We start from the raw sequence: 24,076 nt of genomic DNA on the forward strand, positions 1-24,076 counted from the left end.
AGGAATTGTTGCTGTCCTCCTCCAACCAGCAGAGACTGATTAATAGCTTGCTTTCTAGACCAGCTGTCCATGCAACGAAAGAAAGACATGAGGCGAAAGCTATGATAAATTAGGGTACAACTGAATGAGACCCTATGGCCATGTTTCTGCGTGATTGTGGTGAGTCATTCACTTAAAAATTCAGCTGTCCATCAATGCAGGACCAAGAATAGAGACTTAATGTCTCCACAAAGACAGAGGTTGCAGGAGGAGTCGGCATAGATTTCACAGCACTCTGCTGTTAGAAATTGATTCATATAATTATGGAATCACAGAATAGTTTGGGTTGAAGGGGACCTTTAAATACCATCTAGTCTGACATGGACAGGGACCATTTCACTAAGACCAGGCTGCTCAGAGCCCCATCCAACCCGGCCTTGAACATTTTCGGGGATGGGGAATCCACATCTCTTGCCACTTGTTGCAAGTCTCAACACCCTAATGATAAAAAAATCTCTTCCTTATGTCCAAGCTAAACCCACCGTCTTTCAGTTTAAAACCATTATTCCTTGTTCTGTCACTACAGACCTTGGTAAAAAAATCTCTCCCCCTCTTTTTTATACTCCCCCTTTAAAACATCGAAAGGCCACAGTAAGGTCTCCCCAGAGCCTTCTCTTCTCCAGGATAAACTATCTCAAGGCTCTCAGCCATTTCTCATAAGAGGGGTGCTCCATCCTTCTGACCAGTTTTGGGGACCACCTCTGGACCTTCTCCAACAGTTTCATGTCTTTCTTGTACTAGGGACCCCAGAGCTGGACACAGTACTCCAGCTGGGGTCTCACCAGAGTGGAGTGGAGGGGGAGTCTCACCTTCCTTGACCTGCTTTCCCAGTCTTTCCTTCACGTTCCACTTCCTTTGTCTGTGCCTCTGTACAGAGACTTAACATGCTAAGACTGGAGGAGATGTCTCATGCAGCCTTTTTGAGATAGATATGTTCTACCTAATGGCCCATTCCCTACTGTTGAGGTTTTTTGATTATGTAAGATTTTCCCAGGTGTACTGCAGTGTTGATCCACGGAAGTATTTAACATCACATTTCCTTTGGCTTTATTTGGTTCTTTGAGTCTTTCATGTGCAAGTTAAGTGGTTTTGGTGCACACACATGACCAGAGAATCCCAGGTTTGTCAGCATAAGTTCTTGGCAAGGCCGTGTCACTTTTTTACACCAGGCTGATATTTACTTGTCCCATATACTGGTGAGATATATTTCTGTCTGCCCTCTGAGGTTATGGCTGTGCTGCTCGCCGCAGATGTGTCCTGAGCTTTCAAGTGGTATTTGTTTTCTTTCTGTGTCCAGTCACATTTTCCAGTGATTTCATCATTGGCTGCTCTACCTCATGGGGTCGACTGTCATCCATTACAATTTTTTTCTATTTCAGGATTGAGGGCAGGCAGACAACAAGAACACAGAAAAACAGTAAAGATCAATTTGGAATGGAACTCCATTCACTTCGATTTGTTCTCTGGACAATTATTGGCTTAGCTATGAGATCATTTCACAGCCAAGTAGCAGCCATTGAAAGAATGAAACAAAACCTTTGGGGTCCTCTGCATACTACAAGTTCCTGTAGAATTATGCTGATTAAAAACTCTGCAATGAGACCCAACCCAACAAAAATAGTAAAACGTTGGTTGAAACGAGGATCACTAGCAAAGGTTTTAACTTGTAACAGGTAACTCATAACAAGACTCTTACATGTTTCTGTGGATGCACACATTTTGTATTACATCAATATATTATTCTGTGCTTCAAATAGTCAGCCACCAATTAGAACATTAGCTTTGATAAGACCTTTTAATGTTTATTCATAGATGGCTGCACTGTCCTCAGCACTAAGAAACAACTAAGACTGATCATTCCAGTAAACCAGTTTTTAACTGGTGACAGTGGAATACTTTAAGTCTGATTCCTTTATTTGCAAGTGAACAATTCCACTTTGATGACTTTTTAACTAATTCTTTTGGCTACAGCACATTAGAATACAATCCTCACCGAAACACAATCCTAACACTGTAGGGAATCCAGCTGTGTCATGTCACATCAAAGAGTAAATGCAGATTATCTTTTTTGTTTGTTTATACCAATGCCTGTTGGTAAAAGGCATTAGTTATCATTAGTTTGAAATTCTGGTTATACTATAAAAGCTTGTAGAAGCTAGAGGAGTTGACTTATTCTTGGAGTAAATGCTGAGGTAATTAATATTTCCCTCCTTACTCAGATTTGCCTTCACACCTCTCTTTTCTCTAAGAAAAAAGTGCAGCAAAAACTCTGTTTGAGACTTTATGGGAGGGGAAGCTAATATATTTTTAGGAAATCTGCAAGTAAATTAATTTTCAGCACTCAGACACATCCTTTCATTGATTTCTTTTACTCATACCCTCACATCCAAATACAACCATCAAAGTGTCTGCATTTAATAGTGTGGTCAGGATTAATTGTGTGTGATATAGAACATGGGCAAGGGATGCCACCCATCATGTTCTCGGTATGTCTTTGTTTCTTCTTGACTGACAATAACAACCTGGTCTTTAAATACACCTTTTATATACTTAGGACACAAAAGTTAGGGTAATCCTTTTGACTCAGAGTTTTGCTTACTTTTATCTCTGTAAACTTCAGGCAAGTCTGGTGCCTGTTGTCTGTGCTTCCTGATTTTTGACATTCTTAGGACAAAGTTGTTCTCACTGGGCTTATGAGGAAAAGAATGACACAAGTTATGTGCTGCATCTGCACTGACATCTTTTGTTGTTGATCAAAGAGTCTTCTGCCAGCAAATCATCATGTCATTCATTATATAATTGCTTTATGAGAGTGCAGACCTTCTGATTTTGACAAAATAATACATTCTTTAGTTTAATTCTGTGAATGTGTTGTTGGTTATCAATGTAGGTCATGTGTTTCTTCTGGTGCTTACTTACACATTTCCATCCATCCGTCATTCACAGCAGTGTTAAGATTTCCAACATTAGTCTCTATGAATTTCCAGAGAACAAGAGAAAATCTGGAGTTTGTAAGGCATACATATACCTTAAGCCACAATTCGCAGCTTTCCAATGATTTAAACTTTTGAAACTGAGGCAGAAACTTCCATATCACATTCTTATAGTGATGGATTCTAGAATTGCACAGTCATCACCAGGATGTACAACAGTAAAGCTCCCTCTCAAAAGTCTGGTATAAGTTGCCCCTAATTGCCATGTTCATTTGAATATAAAATTTTCATTGCTATCCAGCCAGGATAAAGAATATAAGATATACAACAGAAAATGTAAAACTGTAAAACCTTTTTTTAATGGAAGTTCTATGTCTGTACTGCAGAAATTATGAATGACATTTAATTTTGTCATCTGTTCAGTGAAGCAAAAGCATGATATTTTCAGATAACATGTTCTTATGAGGACCAGTAAGACCATAACCATAGAAATGAGAAAGCTATGATTAATTAAATGCTTCATTAAGAAAAAGCAAAGTATGGTACAGTTGCTCATTTCAGTCAGACAGTTTTCTCATTTCTTGCACTGATGTTGAACCACAGAAACAGAAGTATATAAGACATTTGTGGAAGTCTCTAATATATGTAGAAACCAAATTAGGAAAGAAAAATAATACCTGTCTATCTCCCCAACAAAGACAGGTTTTGGCACTGACTGATCTGAGAATTCAGAAATATGATTCCTGATTCTACCATGGCTTCACCAACCATATGGCACATAATTTCAAAGTCTTCAGCCACCTAAGTTAAAGCACCTTTTATCACCTCTGATTCCCAAGACTACCTTTGCCTGACCCCAGCTGGGCTCCACAAGGACACAGGGGTGCCTGCCTGGCTGCTGCCATCATAAAGATGTCCTTGATGCCTTAGGGCTTGTCCAATGGCACTGGGCATCTGAATTGAAATTCTAATTTCTCTGAGGTTCCTGCCATGTTAAAATAAGAGTTTATATCCTACCCAACAGGTCTTTCATCTGTGCTATCGAGGAGTCTTTAAAGGAGGGATGATTTTGTCTGTATCAGCTTTTCTCTCTTGCTTTGTCTTTCTCTGGTAGTTTGAGAATACCCTTTCTGATACCCTTTGAATTCCTTGGAACTTTTTAGTACCCTTCCAAGTCTTGCAAAAATCTCTTCAAACTTAATGCCGTCTCACCAATGCTCCAATTTTGTTCCTACTCACTTTTCTCTGGGTAGGTAGATGTGAGGATGACATTGGCCCTTTTTCCTGCAGAGTTTCACTTGAAGGTGTTACTGACCTGCCTGACAGTTGTATTACTCAAACTGAAGCCACAGTCCACTTTTATTAGAATTAGACAAGACTAACTGACCTACTTTGAAAATATAATAGACGGTCAGTGTATAGCTTCACATTTATATTAGGCTTCTCCAACTGCAGTTGTCACAACTGTTCCTGTCTTCTGATATTCAAGAAAAACTGAAAAATAAAAATCAGTGTTCTAATAATGTTTTTAGCAACTTGTTTAGCATATTTGGGCAGGGTAATGAAGCCTGCTTGCTCAGAAGTATTTCTCCTAGATATATGTGGTTTAATATTCTCTTCTGTTAATAATAAAATGGAAAGTCCTGCAATTTAAAAGAAAAAAAAAAAAAAAAGGAAGACCTGTTTCTATTTAAATACAGAGAGAAATATTTGTTTCATTTTCTGTGGTGTTCTCTATCAGGGAACCTGTGTTATGCTGCAATTTTTCATATTCTTAGTACACTTTTAAAACTTTTATTTTTCATCCAGTTAAAATACATTATATTATATTAATTTGAGAAACTTCTGTTCCTGAGGTGCCAAATTTTGCTTGGGCCTGGCCTCAATTTGCCCTTCAGGAACATCATCTGGTTGTAGTAATTGGTCTGTAAAGAAGAACCAGCTTCGTCTGTAATAATTACTTCACTTTTTTCATTGTGCTGGTGCTCCCATGTAGTGGTGCCTTTTGTATTACAAAATGATCATGCAGATTTTTGGGGAATGCCAACAGCAGCTGCATGAGTAGTCCTAAACTGAAATTTCCCACAACAATACAATTTCAATTCCAGGCATGGCAAGAAATAATTCATCCTGGTGTCCAGTTTGGTTCAGGTTGATTTGGGTTGTAATGGGCTCCTGCTAGTAATCTGTCACAGCTTGCTTTTTTGCTGAATTCATGTTTCACATTTAAATCTTGTGGTTATGTGAGTTATAATTCTAAATAAAATGGTAGTGTATTTGACACCATCTTTCTATCCTTTACCTCTCCCCATCAAAGTGTTTATTCTCTGAGAATTAATTTTTAAAACATTGTTGATTATTTAAAAGTTCATTAACATAGATTTTCATGAATGAGCATTTTCAATGCAATTTGGTTTTGATTTTAACTGTTTTATGTTAGGTCTGAAATGTTAATAGACCAACACTTCCCAGTAAATCTGCTTAATCTGAGTATTTAGGGGTAAAGAAAAATCTCTAATTGAAGAAGTCCAGATGAAATGAATTGCTTAACATCATAAAACACTCATTTAACTATTCAGATTGCCCCTTTGTTCTGTGATTTGCCAGGAGGATATTCACAACTAGACCATGTAAAGCAGTTTTTCTCAGGCTACCACACACATATGAGATAGCTTAAAGTTAAGAAGCACTGGGCTGAACACTTGTACACTTGCCACCCAATATATGAGGCATCCAAAAAGCTGCAGCTGCCCAAGCTGGTGTCAGGTAGAAACAAATATTACTTTTGTAAAACTGATTATTTGAGACAAAAGAATCCTTTATGATTTGGCGATTTATATGGCATAAAGGAGGAGAGAAATGGTCATTACAGAAAAATGCAAGTCAAGTTTTATGTGGTAAACAACAAGCTCTGTTTGATGCAAATTTATAGATTATTCATTACCTTTTTGACTTGTGTAAAGGCTTTACAGACATGATCAGTCTCTTTATTCATAACACATAATGACTACAAGAAAAATGCCTTAAAATTATTTTCTCAGAGAAATTGCCATGGATTTCTTACTATTCACTGCAAAAATGAGTGCAAGGGTTTGTATCTTCACAAATCATTTTCCAGCAGTGACATCCAGTTGTATATTTTGCTCTTAATTGGTTGAGCTAATCTGAATTCTTATCTTTATGTTATTAATTAAAAATAAATAAGGTAGATAAAAATTAAGCTTCTGACAGAAGCTTAATTTTAGTTAATGTAGACAATTGCATGACATATCTGGAAGGAGCATATGGGAAAGTACTTATGCTTAGTTTTTACCTCTTGTATTTTGGGTTGTCATATAGTTGTTCCTGCTTCCCAGTCTAACACAGAAATTCAAGTAGCATCAAGCTTCTATTGTTGCTAGTTATCAATTTTTAGAAGTGGGTAGAAATAATGTCATAATAAGACTGTGTCATTTTTACTGAGTCTTTAAAAGTGTATAGATAATATGATAAAAAAACCCAAAGATCAATACAGAGTCTGGGATACAAAAGTTATTTTAAACTTTTAGGTGCTGGAAATGACAGCTCCAAGACTTTGGTGCTCCCAGTATTTTTGTAATTAGAATTTGTAAAGTATCTGACTATCAGTAAGCCTGAATGAATTCCACTTACAGCAAACTACCAGGTTTGTCTCTCCTCTGGGCCTCTACCAGTGCTGCCTCTCAGTTTACAATATCAAGTTGCACTGGAAGCTTATAGGAAGTCCACTAATGAGAAAAACAAAATTGATGGTTTGCTTCCCTGCATCCTATGGCTCAGTGCTTTCCCAGATACTCTTACTACTTATTCCCTTCTTCCCAGCCTGTGCTCCCAAATTATCTCAGTCCCTTCATTTCTACTCCCTTGACCTACATAGCAGGTAGGATAGGACAAAAGTCACTGGTATGTATAATTTGCTTCCCAGATTAGCTCAGGAAATATTGTCTCTGATGCAGAAATATTATTCAAAGCTGAAAAATGTAATTCTGTCTGAGACATTTCTTACTTCTTTTTTCTTTTCTATTCTCCATTCCTATATTCTTGGCTGTATTTTTTGTCACTTTTCCCTTCTTCTTGGCCAAATTTTCTACTCAGTTTACTATTCCACATATTTTTTTATGAAATATTCAACATAATTCTTTTATTAATCTTTGTACAAATAATTCTCAAAAATTTATATTTTATCTCCCCCCCCCCCCCCTTAAAAGTGTGAATTGTGGCTTTTAGAGTCTATTTTTCACCCATGTTCTAGGGTTTCTTTCACCTTTCCCAGTGTTGTTTTCTGCACCCCACTAGGGAACCCTGTTAAACACAAGATGAGAGAACTGGAGAAGGCCATCCTGCTGGGAAGCTGTGCTATCCACCCATCTGTCTGCATGCACTTCATACTGAAGAGGTCTGACGCTGCGACCACGGTCACTGGTTTCTGCTTGTCTTGCTCATAACCAACCTTGGTGTCATTACAGGCCACGGTATCTGCTCATGTGGCCGATGTATTTGCCAGGATGGGTGGTTTGGAAAGTTGTGCCAGCACTCAAGGAAGTGCAACATGACGGAGGAGGAGAGCAGAAGTCTCTGCGAGTCAGCGGATGGCATATTGTGCTCCGGGAAGGGTAAGATCTGGCAGCTGAGCTACCCTATGTCAGCGCCTGCCAGAGGAAAATAATCACCTTCTGGAAGACTAATGTGTGTGGTAGGGGGTTGTTGTTTAGTAACCCTTTCCTTCAAAGGCACTCATTATTAAAAGGATGTTATATTTGGGTCCGTAACGCACTTACATCCATTTTGTCAGACACCCACCCCAGCCATACGGGTTCAGCAGTGCTGCTCTCCTATGCAATTTGTTAGTAGCATATAATTTCCTGGATATGTTTAGCTGATGGTCTGCGTGGAACAGCTGTACATTATAAACTAACTGTTAGTGCTCCTTCCATTTTGGGGGAAAAGGGCACTACCCACAGTAACACTCTAGTGGGGAAGATGGCAAATGTAATATATTGGACAACAGAAAGTGGAGGAGAGTGTTTAAAAGCAACATGTGGTATCCTTAATCACTCTGCTCCCCAACACATCTGCAAAGGAAAAGTAGATGTGTGCAACCCCCACAAATGAATCCTGCAAACTTTCTCATTTACTAGTTTTCATTCAGATGGTTGCATCAGCTTCAGTTCAGCTCTGAAAAATTGCCACAGGGAAGAATAAAAGTTAGAAAATCTTGATAATTATCTGAAATTATTCTCTGAGGTTCTTACCTTGCCATCTTTCAGGCTAGGAAATTGCATTAATGGAAAGAGGGCTTTTTAGCTCCCCCATAGTGCAAATTGCCTATTTTTGTATATGATATGTCTGAAAGAGAATAGACAAAAAAGAGACTGGTTGGAGGCTAGAATGCACCCAATCCAGACTCTCTGTGCCATTTCCTATATTTGTATGTCCCTTGCATAGACAGGAAAGAAATCTGCCAGCTGGAAAAAACAGGAATATTCTACGTCAGGCAGATTTCCAGTTTTCCCTTTGGTAACTTTTATTTCAGTGCAAAGGAAATTTAAATGCAGTTTCTAGCCCAGCCTTCATCCATCTGTATTATCACTTATCAGAATTCTCCCCTATTGCACCTTTTTTTTGGTTTTTTTTCCCCCTCAGTTAATGCGATGTCATAAAAAATGAGAAATTTGCACTGTTTCTATTTTTTCTCCAGATGGGACTATCTTTAAATTAGTATATGTGTAAGAGGATGGTGAGTTACTGCAGATAGAAATTACTCTGTTTTACTGCAGAAGTTAACTTTTTTCCTCTTAATGTGTGTCTCACTGAGATTTTTTTATATAAACCATGAAGGTGAGGGAATATATAATATCAATAAAATGCATGATGTAAGATTCTATATAAATATAAGCATGAAAAATTATGTTGGTTTTTAAAATATTCATATAATCTGCTACCTTTTTCTAAGGATGGCTAAAAGCTATTTGTTCCAGCCTGTGGGTCTTACTGTGAGAACAATTAGCTTTGAACATGTGTGTCAAGGGTTTCAATTTACTTTGAGGCTTCGGGAGCAGATAATCCTTCAGGAATTTGCAGGGATACCAAGGATTTTTTCCTCTGTTGGCTATGCCACCAGCATGGTTTGGGATCTGGTCACTGATGTAATCTGTAGCAGCCTGAAAGGTGCTCTAGATTGTAATCAGCAGCAGGCAGGTTTTGCTTTTAAACTGTATGAATGGAGGTTCCAAAGGCCCAGATTTTCTAGGAAGTAGGTCTTTTGAACAGCCTTTACTTCCTATGGCAATTACTTCCTATGACAGGCTCTTGTCAGTGATGCCAAGCAGTAAAACAAGAGGCAACAGGCAGAAGATGATGCACAGGAAGTTCCACCTGAATGTGAGGAAGGACTTCTTACTGTGTAGGTGACTGAGCACTGGGACAGACTGACCAGAGAGGTTGTGGAGTCTCCCTCACTGGAGATATTCAGGAACTGTCTGGAGGCAATCCTGCTTGATGTGCTCTAGGAAGACCCTGCTTCAGCAGGGAGGTTGGATCAGATGACCCCACTGTTGTCCTTTCCAACCTTACCCATCTGTGACCCTAAATCCATGTTCAGCAACAGTGGTGGGATTTTTATTATTTTTTTTGTTAAGTTTCTTTGGCCTCCGAACACATATTAGCTTCCACTGTCATGGAAGGTTGCCCTGAGGACAGTCAATATGAAAAGCTGTGTCAAATTAGATGCGATAGCAGCTTTATTGTAGGAACAGCAATTCACATGTAAGTGCCTGTCCCAGCAGAGAAATGACCTCCATAAGGCATCTTCAGCAGTGTGTGGTCAGTAAACATCCCAGAAGGCTATGATCTCCTGCCTCTTCTCTGAGCAGGATGGGGTTCACAGGCAAAGACAGTCTAATTTATCTAATTACTTATAACTTTCATTGTTACGCTTTTTTTTTATTCTTTTTTCTTTCTTGATCCTAAGATACGTGTCTGGAAATCATGTCTTACCGCATACTCATACTTTAAAACATTGTTCATAGCTAGTGAAGCACTACCCAGAAACCAAAATGGCAAATTGTTCTTTCTGATTCATTAGAGTGAGAAGAAAATAATGACTGCTGGTAAAATAAAAGGGAATTTCAAACCTGTGCACTAATGGTGGTTATTCCATTTTTGTTGGAAACCTAGCCAGGATATGCAAGTGGTATAGTGGACTGAGGATAGCTTGAATTTCTGTGTGTAGGTTTTAATAGACTGTGAGGAGTCCTGGTTTTCAGCAGATAACTGCTGAACACTATCAGAAAATTGCACTCTGCTAATATAAGCAAAGTTGGGCATCCACTTTCCTAGGCTGTTTTCAGAATCTTGGCTCGCTGACTGTGCCACCTGTGGCAAAAGCTCTTCCCAAGGAAAACAACAACACCCACCACACTGCTGCCTCCCTGGCAGTAAAGATAGGGCTGTACATGGCGACTGTAACGGTGCAGGATGTGGGCAAGGTAATGAGCCAAATCCCATCCTAGAGGATCTGGCTGGCATCCCAGGAAACACCCTGCAACTCATTAGACTCAATTAAACTGAGGAGCCTCCCAGAGCAGCATGCCCCGTTCAGGGAAAAGACTCGATACACTCATTTCCCTAACAGATTTTGTATTTTGGAGCCTTATCTTCCTTGGTTGACTTGGTGTTAAATTTGCTGTATCTTCTGGAAAACAGTTTCAAACATCTTGGGCATCCCTCAGTAGCAGCACCAGTGCTTGCTTATGCAGAATCACTTCAGGCTTCTTACAGTGTAGTAATCCTCTTAATAACTGCTTTAATTTCACTGAAATGCTCATACTATTCCTCATTATTTTCAAATGTCAGTACCTTGCAGTTTGTATAAACAGAGGTATTTGGTTTAAATTACCCTCAAATATGTCTTAGTGTATCTTACCGAGCAACCTTGTGATACGTATGCTATCCTCCACTGCCTCTTTATACAACGGCATTTTTGATCCTTGTAGGGAATGTCAATATTTTCTATGCCAGTGGCCCAGTAAGCAATATTCAGAACTCACAGAAAAAGTAGATGCTTAATCAAATACTTCCATCCTCAAATGTTCTGATCACTAGCTCTTCCTGAATATATTTACATGTTCCATATGTTACAAGTTAAAGCATTTCCCTAAGATTAGGCAATGAGTTAATTTTTGTAAATTTAAAATAAGCATTAAATTACATATTTAATTAAAAATTAGATACTCTGCTGAGGCTGTTCTGAAGTATTCAAGAATTAAGCTTCAGTATTTGTGGGAAAAGCAATGGAAAATTGGTTGATATCAGCCGATGCAACGTTTATTCTTTAAGAGTATTAGGATTATTGATATGGATTTTATTCAGAGGTCACTGAAAGAACTGGGAAGATGGAAAAGCATAATTTTACAGGCTTTGGCTCAGGCCCTGTTAAGTAAGCCATGAATTCTGTATAGGTTATATTCTGACATAACCTCGCTTCCTTCTATATAGTTTTTCTTTAATAATGCATTAAACACATTGGTGAATTTTTAATGGAATCATTCTGGAAATATTGCAGGAGGCTAGGATTTCCAAGTGCATTTAATACATTTATAGGCATCTTCTGTAAAAGGTCAACTGCTTCTTTGGTGACATTTTTTCTTTAGCTCCACCTCTCATAGTTGAAAATTTTGCATGTATTCTTTGCTATAATTTATTTAGTGTTTATTTTATTTTTTTAACATTGATTTCTGCTCTAATCCCTTTTTAGGGCTAGGCCCACAAAAGGATTTTTGCTTAGCAGATACTAAGATCCTCACCTCAGTGTTTACATGTCTGAAATCTGTACAGGGCCAGGCTGCTGGAGATGCGATCTGTAAAAGCCAAGTCTCTTAAGCCAAGTGTTGGAATCATTTAGGAGGAATTACCATTTCCTTGTGGCATTTCTAGTTGCAGAGAAGCCTCTCTCACCCACTTCTCAGGCTACAGGCTTCCTGACACGATTGTCAGGGGGCACTTTTCACTTTCCAGGATTCAGAGCCGTGAACCTTCTCCCGGGGGTAAGAATGTCTCAGAGCCTTAAAGGGAGGCTTCTGGTGCTCCATGGGTTATGGCATTACCTGAATTTGACCAGAGAGTCCCTCCTTTGCCTGTGAGCATGTGGCCTGACATCCTTGAGGAGAAGGAGAACAGCATGTCCCAACAAGGGGCAGTAGGGCACCCTGCAGGAATGAGCCAGTTGCTGAGCTGCCATTATATGCACAAACTCTTTCTGACCTAGAGCAAATATTTAGTAATTCAATGGGAGGTGGAAAAGCTTCATTTGTGCTGATAAGGATTTTGGGGGTCTACAGATGTTAGTCTTGGGCACTTCTGGTCTTTTGTGAACTCACCCCTAAAAGCTTTAGATGAGGAGGACTGTTTTCTTCCTGGGTGTGATTTTATTGCTTTCAGTAACAATGGGTCAGGGACAATTTGAGCTTTTCTAGTAAAAAAAAATGAAGTTCCTGGGAAGAGAAGCCCTGATTGTAAGTCTCTGAAACCAAAAGAAAGCTTCAAAATGTGAATCCTGATTAAGTGAAATAGCAGGATCAAAGCATTAGTAGTAACATCCCACCATACTCTAGCTCACGCCAAAAGAATCCTTCCATTCAAAAGGCTTTTAGCTTGATTATTTTCTTTTGTGCAACGGCCTCTTAGACAGCAATTTGGTGCACATGCACATGTGCGTATGTGTGCACATGTGTGACTTGGGTTGTTATTTCTAGCCTGAATGTGCCAGTACTCTTTGACTGTGTGTAATAATTTTTGTGATTTCAGGTTCCTGCCACTGTGGAAAGTGCATCTGTTCACCCCAGGAATGGTACATTTCGGGTGATTTCTGTGAATGCGATGACAGAGACTGTGACAAACATGATGGTCTCATTTGTACAGGTGCAGTACAGGCTAACACTTAATTGCTTCAGGAAACAAACTGGGTTGATGGGAATTATGTTAGACAAAGCCCAGCTTCTTTCCCCGTTGATGGAGGAAGCACCTTTGCTGGTTATTCAAACCTGTTATAATTGTTTCTTCATGCAGCACGATGATCTTAAGGTTTCAAAACAACATTTAAAAGCCTGAGTATGAATTTAAATAAGTAAGACAGCTATGGAACCCATCAACAATTCTCACTCTAACAGACTACAAGTTACTGTTTCTTGGCAAAGGATGCAGTCTCAGTAGTACAATCATTAGGTTTCCTTTGCCTTTGTTCTTTTACTGGACATTCCATGTGTCCATTTAAGTCACAGACAAGATTCACTTGTCTCATGATCCCTGGTGGGTTAGGGGCATAGTTGTGTGGGTTAACAGGGCTTCCTAGCAATCAGGCAATTGTCGGTGGGAGGCTGGAACACCTGGTAGCTTTCCTTATGAAGTGGTGGTAAATTATTCAAGCAGCTTCACCTTAACATTGTCTGAATATGCAGGTGGCAGATGTCGATAGAAATGGGCAGGCTGCCAACAAACCCTCATGACAAACATAATGACAAGAAGTAGTATGGGAATTGCTAAATTAACTCACTGGCTGCTTCCTGTTACAAATCTTAATTTTAGAAAATCTTTGCTGAGCGATTATTAGATGTGAAAGAACTCTGCAAGCCGATTAGAGTGAGAGTGGGAAGGCTGACACTAGTAAATTGTGTCTTCCAGCTAGCCCTGTTTGCAAGTGTCATTTTCTGGAGGCAAGTAGCCAGTATAGCAGCAACAAGAGCCTTATCTGCAGCTCTAATGGCTAGTCATGGATCTTCATAAAGTCAGAAGGAAGAGGAGTTTACATAGATACAAAGACTACAGAGGTCTCAAGCTGAACATCTGAGAGTCATAAAAAATATTTAAATAAAATTAATATATGGATCTCAGTACTAAATATTTCCCTGTTTCAAAAAAGGACCAAAATATTTTTCACTTAAGAGAGAGTTTGAGATAGGATTTATTTGTATAGCACTTCTAGATTTTAGGTTTAAAGATTTTGTGTTCAAAGTCATGGTTTTATTGCTATTCAGTTGGTTGCTTTTAATGACTTTTTCTTTATGAATAATAGTTAAAAGTAATCTTGTTTTTCTTTGTACTTGGAGGCACAGTGTGAACACTTAAGCCTCACCAGCTGGGTACAAACACTGGTGTACACAATTACACTACACCATACACAGTTACAATATTTGCAATACTGCTGATGGAATATTGAGAACATGCTATTAATGCCTTGTAAGTATAGGTGTGGAGTGGCTTCTTAATGCAATGGTACAGTAATTGCTTCCTTCCAAAGGAAAAAGGGGTAGGGGAATAATAAAGGAACAATGAAACTACTTTAGCGTAGCTTTTTACTTCCCACAAAATACATTTTAATGTATTACATTTCGATTATGATAATTGCCCTTTATTCATTCTATTCTAGGTAACGGTGTTTGTAGCTGTGGAAACTGTGAGTGCTGGGAAGGATGGAATGGAAATGCTTGTGAAATCTGGCTGGGGAGAGAATACCCTTAATGAAGGATGTCAAAGATTGAGGAGGGTTTTTTTGTTTGTTTTTCTTTAGGCTGCTAGGACATTTAATTTCAGAAGTGTCTGGGTGTGGGTGTGCGTGAATGCACACATAAGTGGTTGTAAATACCTTAGAACACATTTGAGGATCTGCTCATTAAAGAAATGCATCAGAAAACTAAACAAGCAAGCAGGACAACCCAATCTCTAGAGGGTGAAGTCATAAAATACTGGCCCTATGGAACTTCTCCAGAGTTTTTTTAAATTCAGTGGAACCGATATTATACCTGTAGTGACTATTTCTTTGAGCAACCTTAGGCAAAGGTATAAGAAAACCGTTTTTTTAACATTATTTACTTGGTTGTCACATCTCCTTATCAGTATGCACCTGTAGAAGAGTAGCACTAGTTGAATATTTGTCAAATAATTAGTTTGATTTGTTTTATGGTGTTTGAAAAATACATGATTTGTCCCTTTTTTTTCTTTCCAATAATCCTGATTATGCACCAGCTCATAAAATGAGAGAAACTGTAAAGAAGCCTATAAAAATATTAATGGTTTTTTATTTGGTCAAATAATTGTGTCACTGAGGTCCAATTACGTGACACCCCTAGACTGAAGACCCAAAATGTTTGAATGGAACCTTTTCCACAAGAGAGTTTTTAGTTTCTGTGGTTGATATGTCAGTAAGTTGGTTATCTAATCTACATATTACAATACTTTCAAATACATAATCTATAGAAACATAAGGAATGAAACTAATAAAGATATAAAAGTGTGATTGCCTATTCTGCATGTGTATTCTGCAGCTCAGATGTACTTCTACTGTACTGTTCTGTGTATCTACAGTTGCCTCCTACATGTAAAGCAAAGGAAAATTTTTTATTTTAGTAACTTTTAGGATGAAAATTCAGTCTACTCTTAGAAATCACTGTTCAGGATAGATTGCCCTGTCACACGTGGAATTCACTGAATTTAACTGCTTTTATAGAAGTGGAGAACCTGAACGTCAACTAACTTGAAAAAACATCTGTGCTATGCTGTAGCTTGGTCTCAGCCAAAGATGTTTGGACTATGTCAACAAAGTAATTAAAGTTCTAATACAGTAAATACAAACAAAGCAGTGGTATGAACAAAAATTTTATTTTTATTTTCCAATGGTGAAATGCTGCTCAGTGTGAAATTCACATTGAGTTATGAACGATGCACAACTACTGGGACTTCCCTAACTTATTTACATATGAGTCTCTTATTTTTTTGTACATGTAGATTTGGCAGCCCTTGAATTCTTTAGAGCAAAAAAAAGAAATATACATTTTAGTTTCAAAAGTGTTTACATTTTGTGAAACCATGATTGAGCAAGAAATTGATTAAATGGCTCAAAAATACTTCTTTTAGATACCAATCTTTAGCATTGTGGTTTAGGTGCCAAGGTCCTGATTTTTGAAGAGGTACATGACTCAGAAATAATGGAACTATGTATTAACAAAAAAAATGTATTTCCATTATCGGTCTAGAAATTAGTTTTCTTTTAGGAAGGACAATTTTGAAATAGGAAAATACAATGGTACAGAACATGTAATAGAATGCAAAGTTTCAAATTAATTTAAGTGCTCTATTATTCCCCCATCCCATATAGCTTGCTATTTAACTACCACTTTTTTTCCCCTTAACCTGGATTCTTTCTTTCTTTCTATGAATGAAGCTCATGAAGCCCATGTTTTCAGGAAGTATAATTACCAAACATCCAACTTATATATAAGCTATGCAGATAAATAACTAGACATACATCCCAAAGCTGCTAGCTACTCTCTTATCAGATAACCAAAATATTAGGCAGAGTTCTAAACTGTATTCATAAAGTATAAAGAATCTTCAAAGTAAAATTCATCTTGAAATTTTATTTTATATTTTATACTTAAAACCCTTAAACTCCATGGAGCTCAACAGGAATATTTTCTTAAGTTTTAGCATATATGCATTTTGTCAACCTTAGTGTCTGGAGAGCACAAATTGTTGCTTTTATTTATATTTATGAATAAGGAATACCACTGACCTGAATCATCTTATAATCGCTGGGCTTTTTGCTTATACATTCATCTGCTGAATCAGAGTGTAAACAATGAAGGATACAAAGTTCTCCTTCCATTCCTTCCATTTGTACTTAGTACTGTATTAAGAAAATACTAGATAATCAAAACTCTTATCTGGTGTCAGTAGATGCTTTTGACTTGTTTTGTGGCATCATAACATATTTATATATACCGTAGATCAGCTGTGGTATTTCAGGTACTCATTCATATATAAAAGAACAATTCTTTAGGTGGTTGCAGTGTTGTTGATGCATTTTACTTTGTCATTTGCTTTAATTTTAAATTTATATACTTAAAGAGTATAAATTAATTTTTATTTCTACTTAATTTTTTTTTTTTAAATCCAATCAACTCCAGCCTTTTGACTACTGGATGAATTATGTAGCCATAGCATTTCAAAAATTGTTATTCAGGTTGTTTGTTAACTTACATATGGAAAAAAATCAGAATATCTAAGACAGCTACTCAGTGGTTCATGAAAATGCAATTGTCAAACAAAATGGTGCTATTACTATAAACCTTAAAGTATTAACTAAGACTACTAAAAATGTAATGTACACATTAATTCTGTTCCAGTTTTTCTTCTGTTTCCTATAATGTTGCTTGAACATTTCCCCTGCTCTTCTTGCTGAGGTAACGGGTGATGTGACACCCAGCATATCTGTTTTTGGCTCATTTCCTCTCTGGAAAAATGAAATCAGAAGGAATAAGATTATTATTCCACATACGTGAATATAATAGCTGTATTAATACATTGTTATCTTACACCTCATTCCCTACGATGGAAATTCCAGATATATAAACTGTAAATACAGGAAGAGGCATAAGGAAGTGAAGCTTACTGCTTGATTCTTCATAGCTAGTGACTGTAAAAACCTGCTTCCAGGCCTGTGGCAAAAGGCAAAACCAAATTGGATAAATGGGGACTTTTTAATGATTAGATTGATAAACCTTATAAACAAAAAGGTACTATAGCCTTGTTTTCTTCTTGTGTGAGAAAGAACACAATCCAGAAGTGTGCCAATGCTTCTATAATAAACTTGCAGGATTATGCCTATTGTATATAACATACCTGTAATATCACCTATAAAAACCTGTGGATTGATTTGCTTCTATAAATTATTAACCTGCTTGTGATCCTTCTTTTCCTGTGGCTATACTCTTTCTTAGAAACACATAGATGCATTTAATCATGTACTTGCTCTCACTTTTCTGATGCATTGCCCTTGCTTCTTTGCAGAATGACATCTCACTTTGTAGCTAAATGATACAGCTAAATGATACTGGGATGAAGAAAGCTAAGTTGAATATTTCTGTGACTAAGTAATTGAACAAAAATTTTATTACAACTTTAAAAATAAGACATAGCATTTGCATTAGTCATCACAGAAAAAAAACCCCATTTTTGAACATTTTAGAATGCATTGCACGAAATATGAATGTATCTAAAGGGCCATTTAAAAGAAAGAGAACCTTCTTATTTAGTCTAATTTTGCTTCCATTTGCATTGGAATGTAGCTGAATAATGTCTTCTTTATACCAATAAACAGATGGATCATCATGATACACTTTTACTGCATGGACCAAACTGCCTGCTTTCATACCTCATTTCTTAAGCTAGTTTTGAACCAAGACAAAACGTTTCCCCATATATATGTATATGTATATGTATGCCAGGGTTCTTATTATTGTTTCAGGTATGACCATAGTCAAAGTGGATTGCTATACTTTGTATCTAGTGGAGGGGAGGGGCTGGGAGTGATTTATTAACAAATAACATTAATGAAAATGATAGTATATTAAAAAATCAATTGAGAATGGCTAAAACGCCCAGAATACAAAGCAAAAGCTCTGTTATGTGAACTACAAAGCACTTAAAAGGAGCTAGAGGCCCTTCTATAGGCTCTATCACGTGAGCAATCTCATAAGGATTCTTGTGTATTTATAAAATTTTTGAAGTACAGCAAAATGGTGCTTTGTTGAAGTAGTTCATATCTCCTCAAAACTGGATCTCTAAAACTGTGCAGGTGTGACTGATTTTGCTAAATAGAACTGTAGCTGAAACAGATTTAAAACGAGAAAAGGAGAGAATGACTTTGTGCAGTGTTAACATATAAAATGGTAAGATGAGGTTAGATTGCAGTGTGAACAGTCTCTCAGAGATTAGAGAAAACCCAGAAGAACAAAATACAAAGCAAGCATGCAGAAGACCTGGAACGCTGCAGATTCACAGACAGCTGCACATGTAAGTACAAAACCCCCAATCTGTAAATACAAATTGATTCCATCAGGTTTACTATACAGTACTTTAGTAGTAACAGACAGTTGAAAACAGCTTTCACTTAACAGCAAAATTAATTTTAGAGGGAATAAAATGGTGAAGTCTCATCCTGGAGAACAGCAAGAGAGGTATTATATTAAGGAGCTGAAATTTTCTTTGGCATGGTAAAGGGGGAGAACTGAGTTTGCCAACCTATTTACATGAAGTTTCACCATCCTGTGGCCAGTGCAATGATGCTTTGCACAGTCTGCTTCTTACATAAACTTTTTTGTTGGTTTCCAGTATGCCTTCATATAAATGTTTTATTCATCATGTTGAATCTGTGTATACAACAAATAAGAATAAACACAAACTGTACAATGCAGACAAACTCTTTGCATATATGTATGTAAATTTGTAACACTGACCAACAGTTCTTTGACAGACAACCTACAACATGCAGTTAGTTCATCCTTGCCATACTCTTCCCATGCAACAGATGAGACAAGACAAAATTAAAGGGAGGAAACAATACACAAAGATACCTTTGTTATGTTTAAACAGATTGTAGAAAAAAAATTAGGACATTGATTCATTGGATTAAACACTCATATGAATTTAGCCCACAGAAACAAAATCAGAAGACAATAATTAAAAAAAAAAAAAGCTGTATTTTCAGTATGTACTAACTGCTTAAAGAAATTAAATCTGGCCTTAATTATAGCCTCCCAAACTGGTTCACAGATCATAGTTACTCAGGACCAAAAGGTTAATGTTGAAAACAATGCCTATATAGGATCAGGCAATAAACCAGATCCTCCTTGCATGGCTCAGCCAGGTCTCCAGCCCTGTCTCTCCTCAGGCTCTTACAATGGATGAGTAAAAAGACAGCTGAATGGGACATGAACTCATGTATTCCCTCCTCATGAATCAGGTGAGAGAGAATGTAGCCTTCAGCTGTTTTATCTTACTTGAAATATTGTCAAGTTCTCCTCTTATAACTGTAGGAAGGCCTGGGGCCACAGTGGGACCCTGCTGACAGTACAGCATCAAGGCTGCTGCCTCTCATGGGGCCTGCAGTGCAGAGCAAGCCCCCAGCTCACCATCTGAGTTGCTTTGGTTTGATTTTGTTTTCTCAGGGATGGTGCACAAATCCCACTGGACCAGATGGGATGAGAAGGGCACACCAAAGTTTTTAATAAAGTGTTGTTTTCCCCACGCACACAGATTTAGTGCTAGCAGGCAAGGGCACAGTCTTAAGTCAAAGTTTCTTTGCATTTTTATCACAGTTTTAGATTAGGTTTGTATTTTTTTTTCTCTACATGGATAGAGGGCTTCATGCTTAACTCATTCCCTCCCTAGAAAGACCCAACATCAAGCATTATCTTGCTGTTCTCATATCACATATACAAAAAGAAGTCTGACCTACAGAAAAAAAAGAAAAAGTTTATCTAGGATTTAGCAGCTTTACAGTAGCCTCCTTGAAGAGTGCACTAAATGTTGCTTATAAAAACAGAACACATTTGAAAAGTAGTATGAAGGGTTCATTCAGACTGAATCAGTTGTTCAGCTGAGCAGTCAGGGAGTTTGAAATAATCAGCAGTCTCTTTTAGGGAATTCAGCACAAAGATGTGATAAAACAAATTGCCAGAAATACTGTGCTAAAAAAGGAATGGATGGTTTCCTCTTTTTGTCTTTAAATATCAAGGTAACAGCAAGAGGCCAAGAGAGTGTTGCCACAGTTTTCCAGACTGAGATACAGTTTGATCTTTGCTGCCATTTCTAAGAAACAAATACCTTCTTAAGCATACAGAGAGTGCCCATATTTTTAATCCTCTGAAAGCCTAAGTGTGCAAAAACTTCAGTGGCATCTCTGTGGTGTTCTCTAAATTTTCCCCCCACCCTCCTGTCCTTCATCCCCCACAACATTGACTTAATTGCTCACAAGTGACAAACTCAAAGGGTTGATGTTGTTTCTGGTAATATGACCCAAGGCTTCAGTTTTATGATGTTTTTGATTTCTTCTAGGTTCATGTAGGAGAAAGTACAGTATATAGAGATCAAGGCAAGGCACCTTCAATCTAGCAATTTGGTGGGCATGTTATCCTAGGAAGCTGGGTGGAGGTACATACTGGGATATCAGTGAAATACATAGGACCGGACTTTGCATGCTTAGCTAAAAATAAAAATAAAGTTTTGTAATATGTCCAGTTTTAAAACTTTTTTTAAAACACCAGAAATATTAACCTATAATTTGTAACTACCCTTTGCATTGGTGCTGCAAAATAGAACACAACAGCATCCTTGCCCATGCTTTGCTAAGTAGGTGTGGGATTCAGCCAAAAATAACAATGGCATTAAGTTCAGTTCCTTAAAAACAGGAAAGGATTATATTTGAAATGGATTTAGGTAGCGCAATTCTGATTAGTCTTACTGTTCTGTTTTTTTTTTAATTGGTGGTGGTTGTTTTTCAAACAATGAAGATTTAGTAGATGAAAAATGAGCCTTAATTCAGGCCTACAAGGCCTACAAAATTCTTTGGACCCACTTTTCCAAAAATGAGTGGGTCTTGCTCGCTGGGCAAGGCAAATGTTACCATTACCAGTAAGCCTGTGATATGTATAAAACACACACACAAAAAGAAACTATAGGGGGATGCCAAACACACATTTCAGAAAACTCCCCGGTGGTTGTGTTTGACACTCTTCCCTCCACTTCAATGCCAACCTCAGAAGCACAGTATCTGTTACTAAAGAGTATTCACATTTAATCAATATTTTAAGCCAGAGACAACAATCCTATTCTTTATAGATATAATTTGTAATAATAGATTTTTGAAGGCTTCCTGATTCCCTGATTGCTTTCAAAACTAAGCCACCGGCAACACTTAAGTTATAGAGAAACACAATCCTTGCAAAAGGTCACAAACAGTGGAGCGAGCAGCCTTATAAAAAAGGGAAGAAGAGAAATCCATAATAGCACAGGTTTACAGCATCTAACTAGAAATTACTTGATTATTTGTGTGCTACAAAATAGAACTTAAACACATGGAATTTGCTGAAACTGGACTCAAAAAGGGATTATGGGCAATTGTCAGCAGGCAAGGTATCAAGTGTACTTGTGAAGTATGTCATTCACATGAAGTGTCACAGTCACAGAAAAGATATTAAAAAGGCATTCCAATATCTGGTAGGGCATTCCATGGTCTGAGTTTAGCTGGTTCATCCAGGTGTCTTCTTGTTGTGGTGGAGCTACATGTTGAGATTTATCCACTTGCAACAACTCAGTTCAGAAACAGCAACGGGCAAGTTGGTGACTTGTCTCAAGCTGATCCACAGACACGGCCGAGGGGAAGTCTGGCAAGGATAAATCGCTCAACTGTACTCAGGACTCAGTAAAGTCACAACACCTGTGAGGATCTGGCTATGTTGTCTTGCTCTTGTTCACTGGTTTGCCGCCATTCATTATTGCAGATGCACTTGTGCTTTTACTTGGAGTTACCCCAGCCTTTGGCACTGTTTCTCCAATATCATGCAAAGATGGTTCTCGATACATGGCAACTGAGGAGAAAGAAAAGAAAAGGAGAGGCATTTTTAACAATGTATCAAATATAGGCGTTAATCTCAAATAGGATTAATTTTCTATGTTCCTCTTGCATACCAGGGAAACTACTTATTTTGACAGACACCGGTTTTGCACCACTGATAGAATTGCGTGACCCTCCAAAATTCTCACACTTCTGCATCTGACTTAAAAATGCAGTGGGAAACTGAATTCTTGCTTGTTTAATATGTAATATATGTTCTTGGAAATGAAAAACTTGTGTTCTGTCTTTGCATAAGGAACACAAAAATACACATGTATATACACATGTGTATGTATATACAGTCCTTAAATAAACATTAAATAAACACACAAGCTGTTAGAAGTAAAATGTGATAAGACGAATTGTAATTTAAAAATGGGATCATACAATACAGTTGTCTAGACTTAAGTGTTGTTAGTCATACATTGCAAGACTAGGCTAGGGTCCACTTCTACAAAGTAATGTGTACATCAGTCTCCCAAATCTGAGGAATTTGGCCATGGTCTGTTCCTAAGGTATGTTCTGAAGAAACGTGCAGGAGATGTGGAGAGTAAAAAAAAGGTTTGGGGGTTTTCCTTCCTCATTTCCGAAAACATATGCAGTAGCCACTGAGCATCACTGACTGTAGAAGTGCAGAAAACTCCAAATTAAGCTATTAACTGAATTCTTAGAGGAATTAGAAGTTTGTCTCTGGGCTTCTGTCCCTATCTAACCACTTTAAATCCTTTGAGGGAAATACATGTATTCAATTACACAGTTCCAGCATTAAGCTGCCTTAATGATTAATGCTCTTGGATAATTCAATTTCATTTTCCATGTCACTGAATAAGGTAATATTTCCACTTATACCTAACTTCAGTAGCATTTATTTATATCAGAGCAATGTTAAAAGAGGTGTCACAGCAGTCAAAGGAATTAATCATCACTCTGATTTCCAGACTGGGTGTGTGCTGCCTTAGCACAATTCCTTCATCCCTTGGCTAATTAGAGTAGGAGGCTGGAGCTTCAGAGTACTGACCTTGATCTTCAATGGTGTGAAGTTTCATAATAAATGTAAAGGGCCCCACAGCATCATTAAGTAATCAAATACTTGTTCTAACATTTCCAGTGACATAATCGAAATCCTTTTATAGCTTCTGGAAGGCTGAAATTAAATGTCTTCTCTAGAGTACATAAGGCTGGTTATGATCTATATCTTCAGAGTGGCCCATAAATGTGTTTAGGGCACTTCACTGATTAATTAAAAGAGCTTGGTGAAATAACACTGTGACCTACAAAATTATTATGTTGAACAACATGAAATGGAACTATAAAGTAAGAAATTATATAGCAGAGTTGTCATATTTGATGATTCTCATAAGCAATGTAAATCAAGATATTTCTAAGCATTGTGTAAGCTATTTTGATGGAGTCTGATCATCCAAACATTATTGAAAAACAGTAACTTTTTTCCTAATCCATAGGAATTTGCCTTGATTTTAAAAATGCACTGGCTTTCCCTCCCTATAATTCTCACTTTAATATAGAGGGATCAAGATATAAAGTATTGATATTGTTGAAACAACTGTAAGCTTCCACAAGACAAGGTAAGCACAAAGGCATCAACCTAACTTCAAATAAACATAAGATTATTCTGATT

At 37.5% G+C, this 24,076-nt stretch overlaps 2 protein-coding genes across 4 annotated transcripts in view; one reads left to right on the plus strand and one right to left on the minus strand.

Annotated features, from left to right (window-relative positions):
- Positions 1-14,504, plus strand: part of ITGBL1 (integrin subunit beta like 1) — a gene marked incomplete at both ends in the record, with an annotated part of 72,300 nt that extends 57,796 nt beyond the window's left edge. The window contains 3 exons of the mRNA XM_082277441.1: positions 7,457-7,603; positions 12,795-12,908; positions 14,413-14,504. Of these exons, the coding sequence (XP_082133567.1) occupies positions 7,457-7,603; positions 12,795-12,908; positions 14,413-14,504 (353 nt within the window). The remainder of the gene's footprint in view (positions 1-7,456; positions 7,604-12,794; positions 12,909-14,412) is intronic.
- Positions 14,505-22,274: 7,770 nt separating this feature from the next.
- FGF14 (fibroblast growth factor 14) overlaps positions 22,275-24,076 on the minus strand; it is a gene marked incomplete at both ends in the record, with an annotated part of 377,580 nt that continues 375,778 nt past the window's right edge. For all 3 annotated transcript variants that reach the window (XM_082279457.1, XM_082279455.1, XM_082279456.1), the window contains one exon: positions 22,275-22,411. In XM_082279457.1, the coding sequence (XP_082135583.1) occupies positions 22,275-22,411 (137 nt within the window). The remainder of the gene's footprint in view (positions 22,412-24,076) is intronic.

The sequence above is a fragment of the Coloeus monedula genome, assembly GCF_965178545.1.
Source record: "Coloeus monedula genome assembly, chromosome: 3".
In the NCBI taxonomy this organism is placed as follows: Eukaryota; Metazoa; Chordata; class Aves; order Passeriformes; family Corvidae; genus Coloeus; species Coloeus monedula.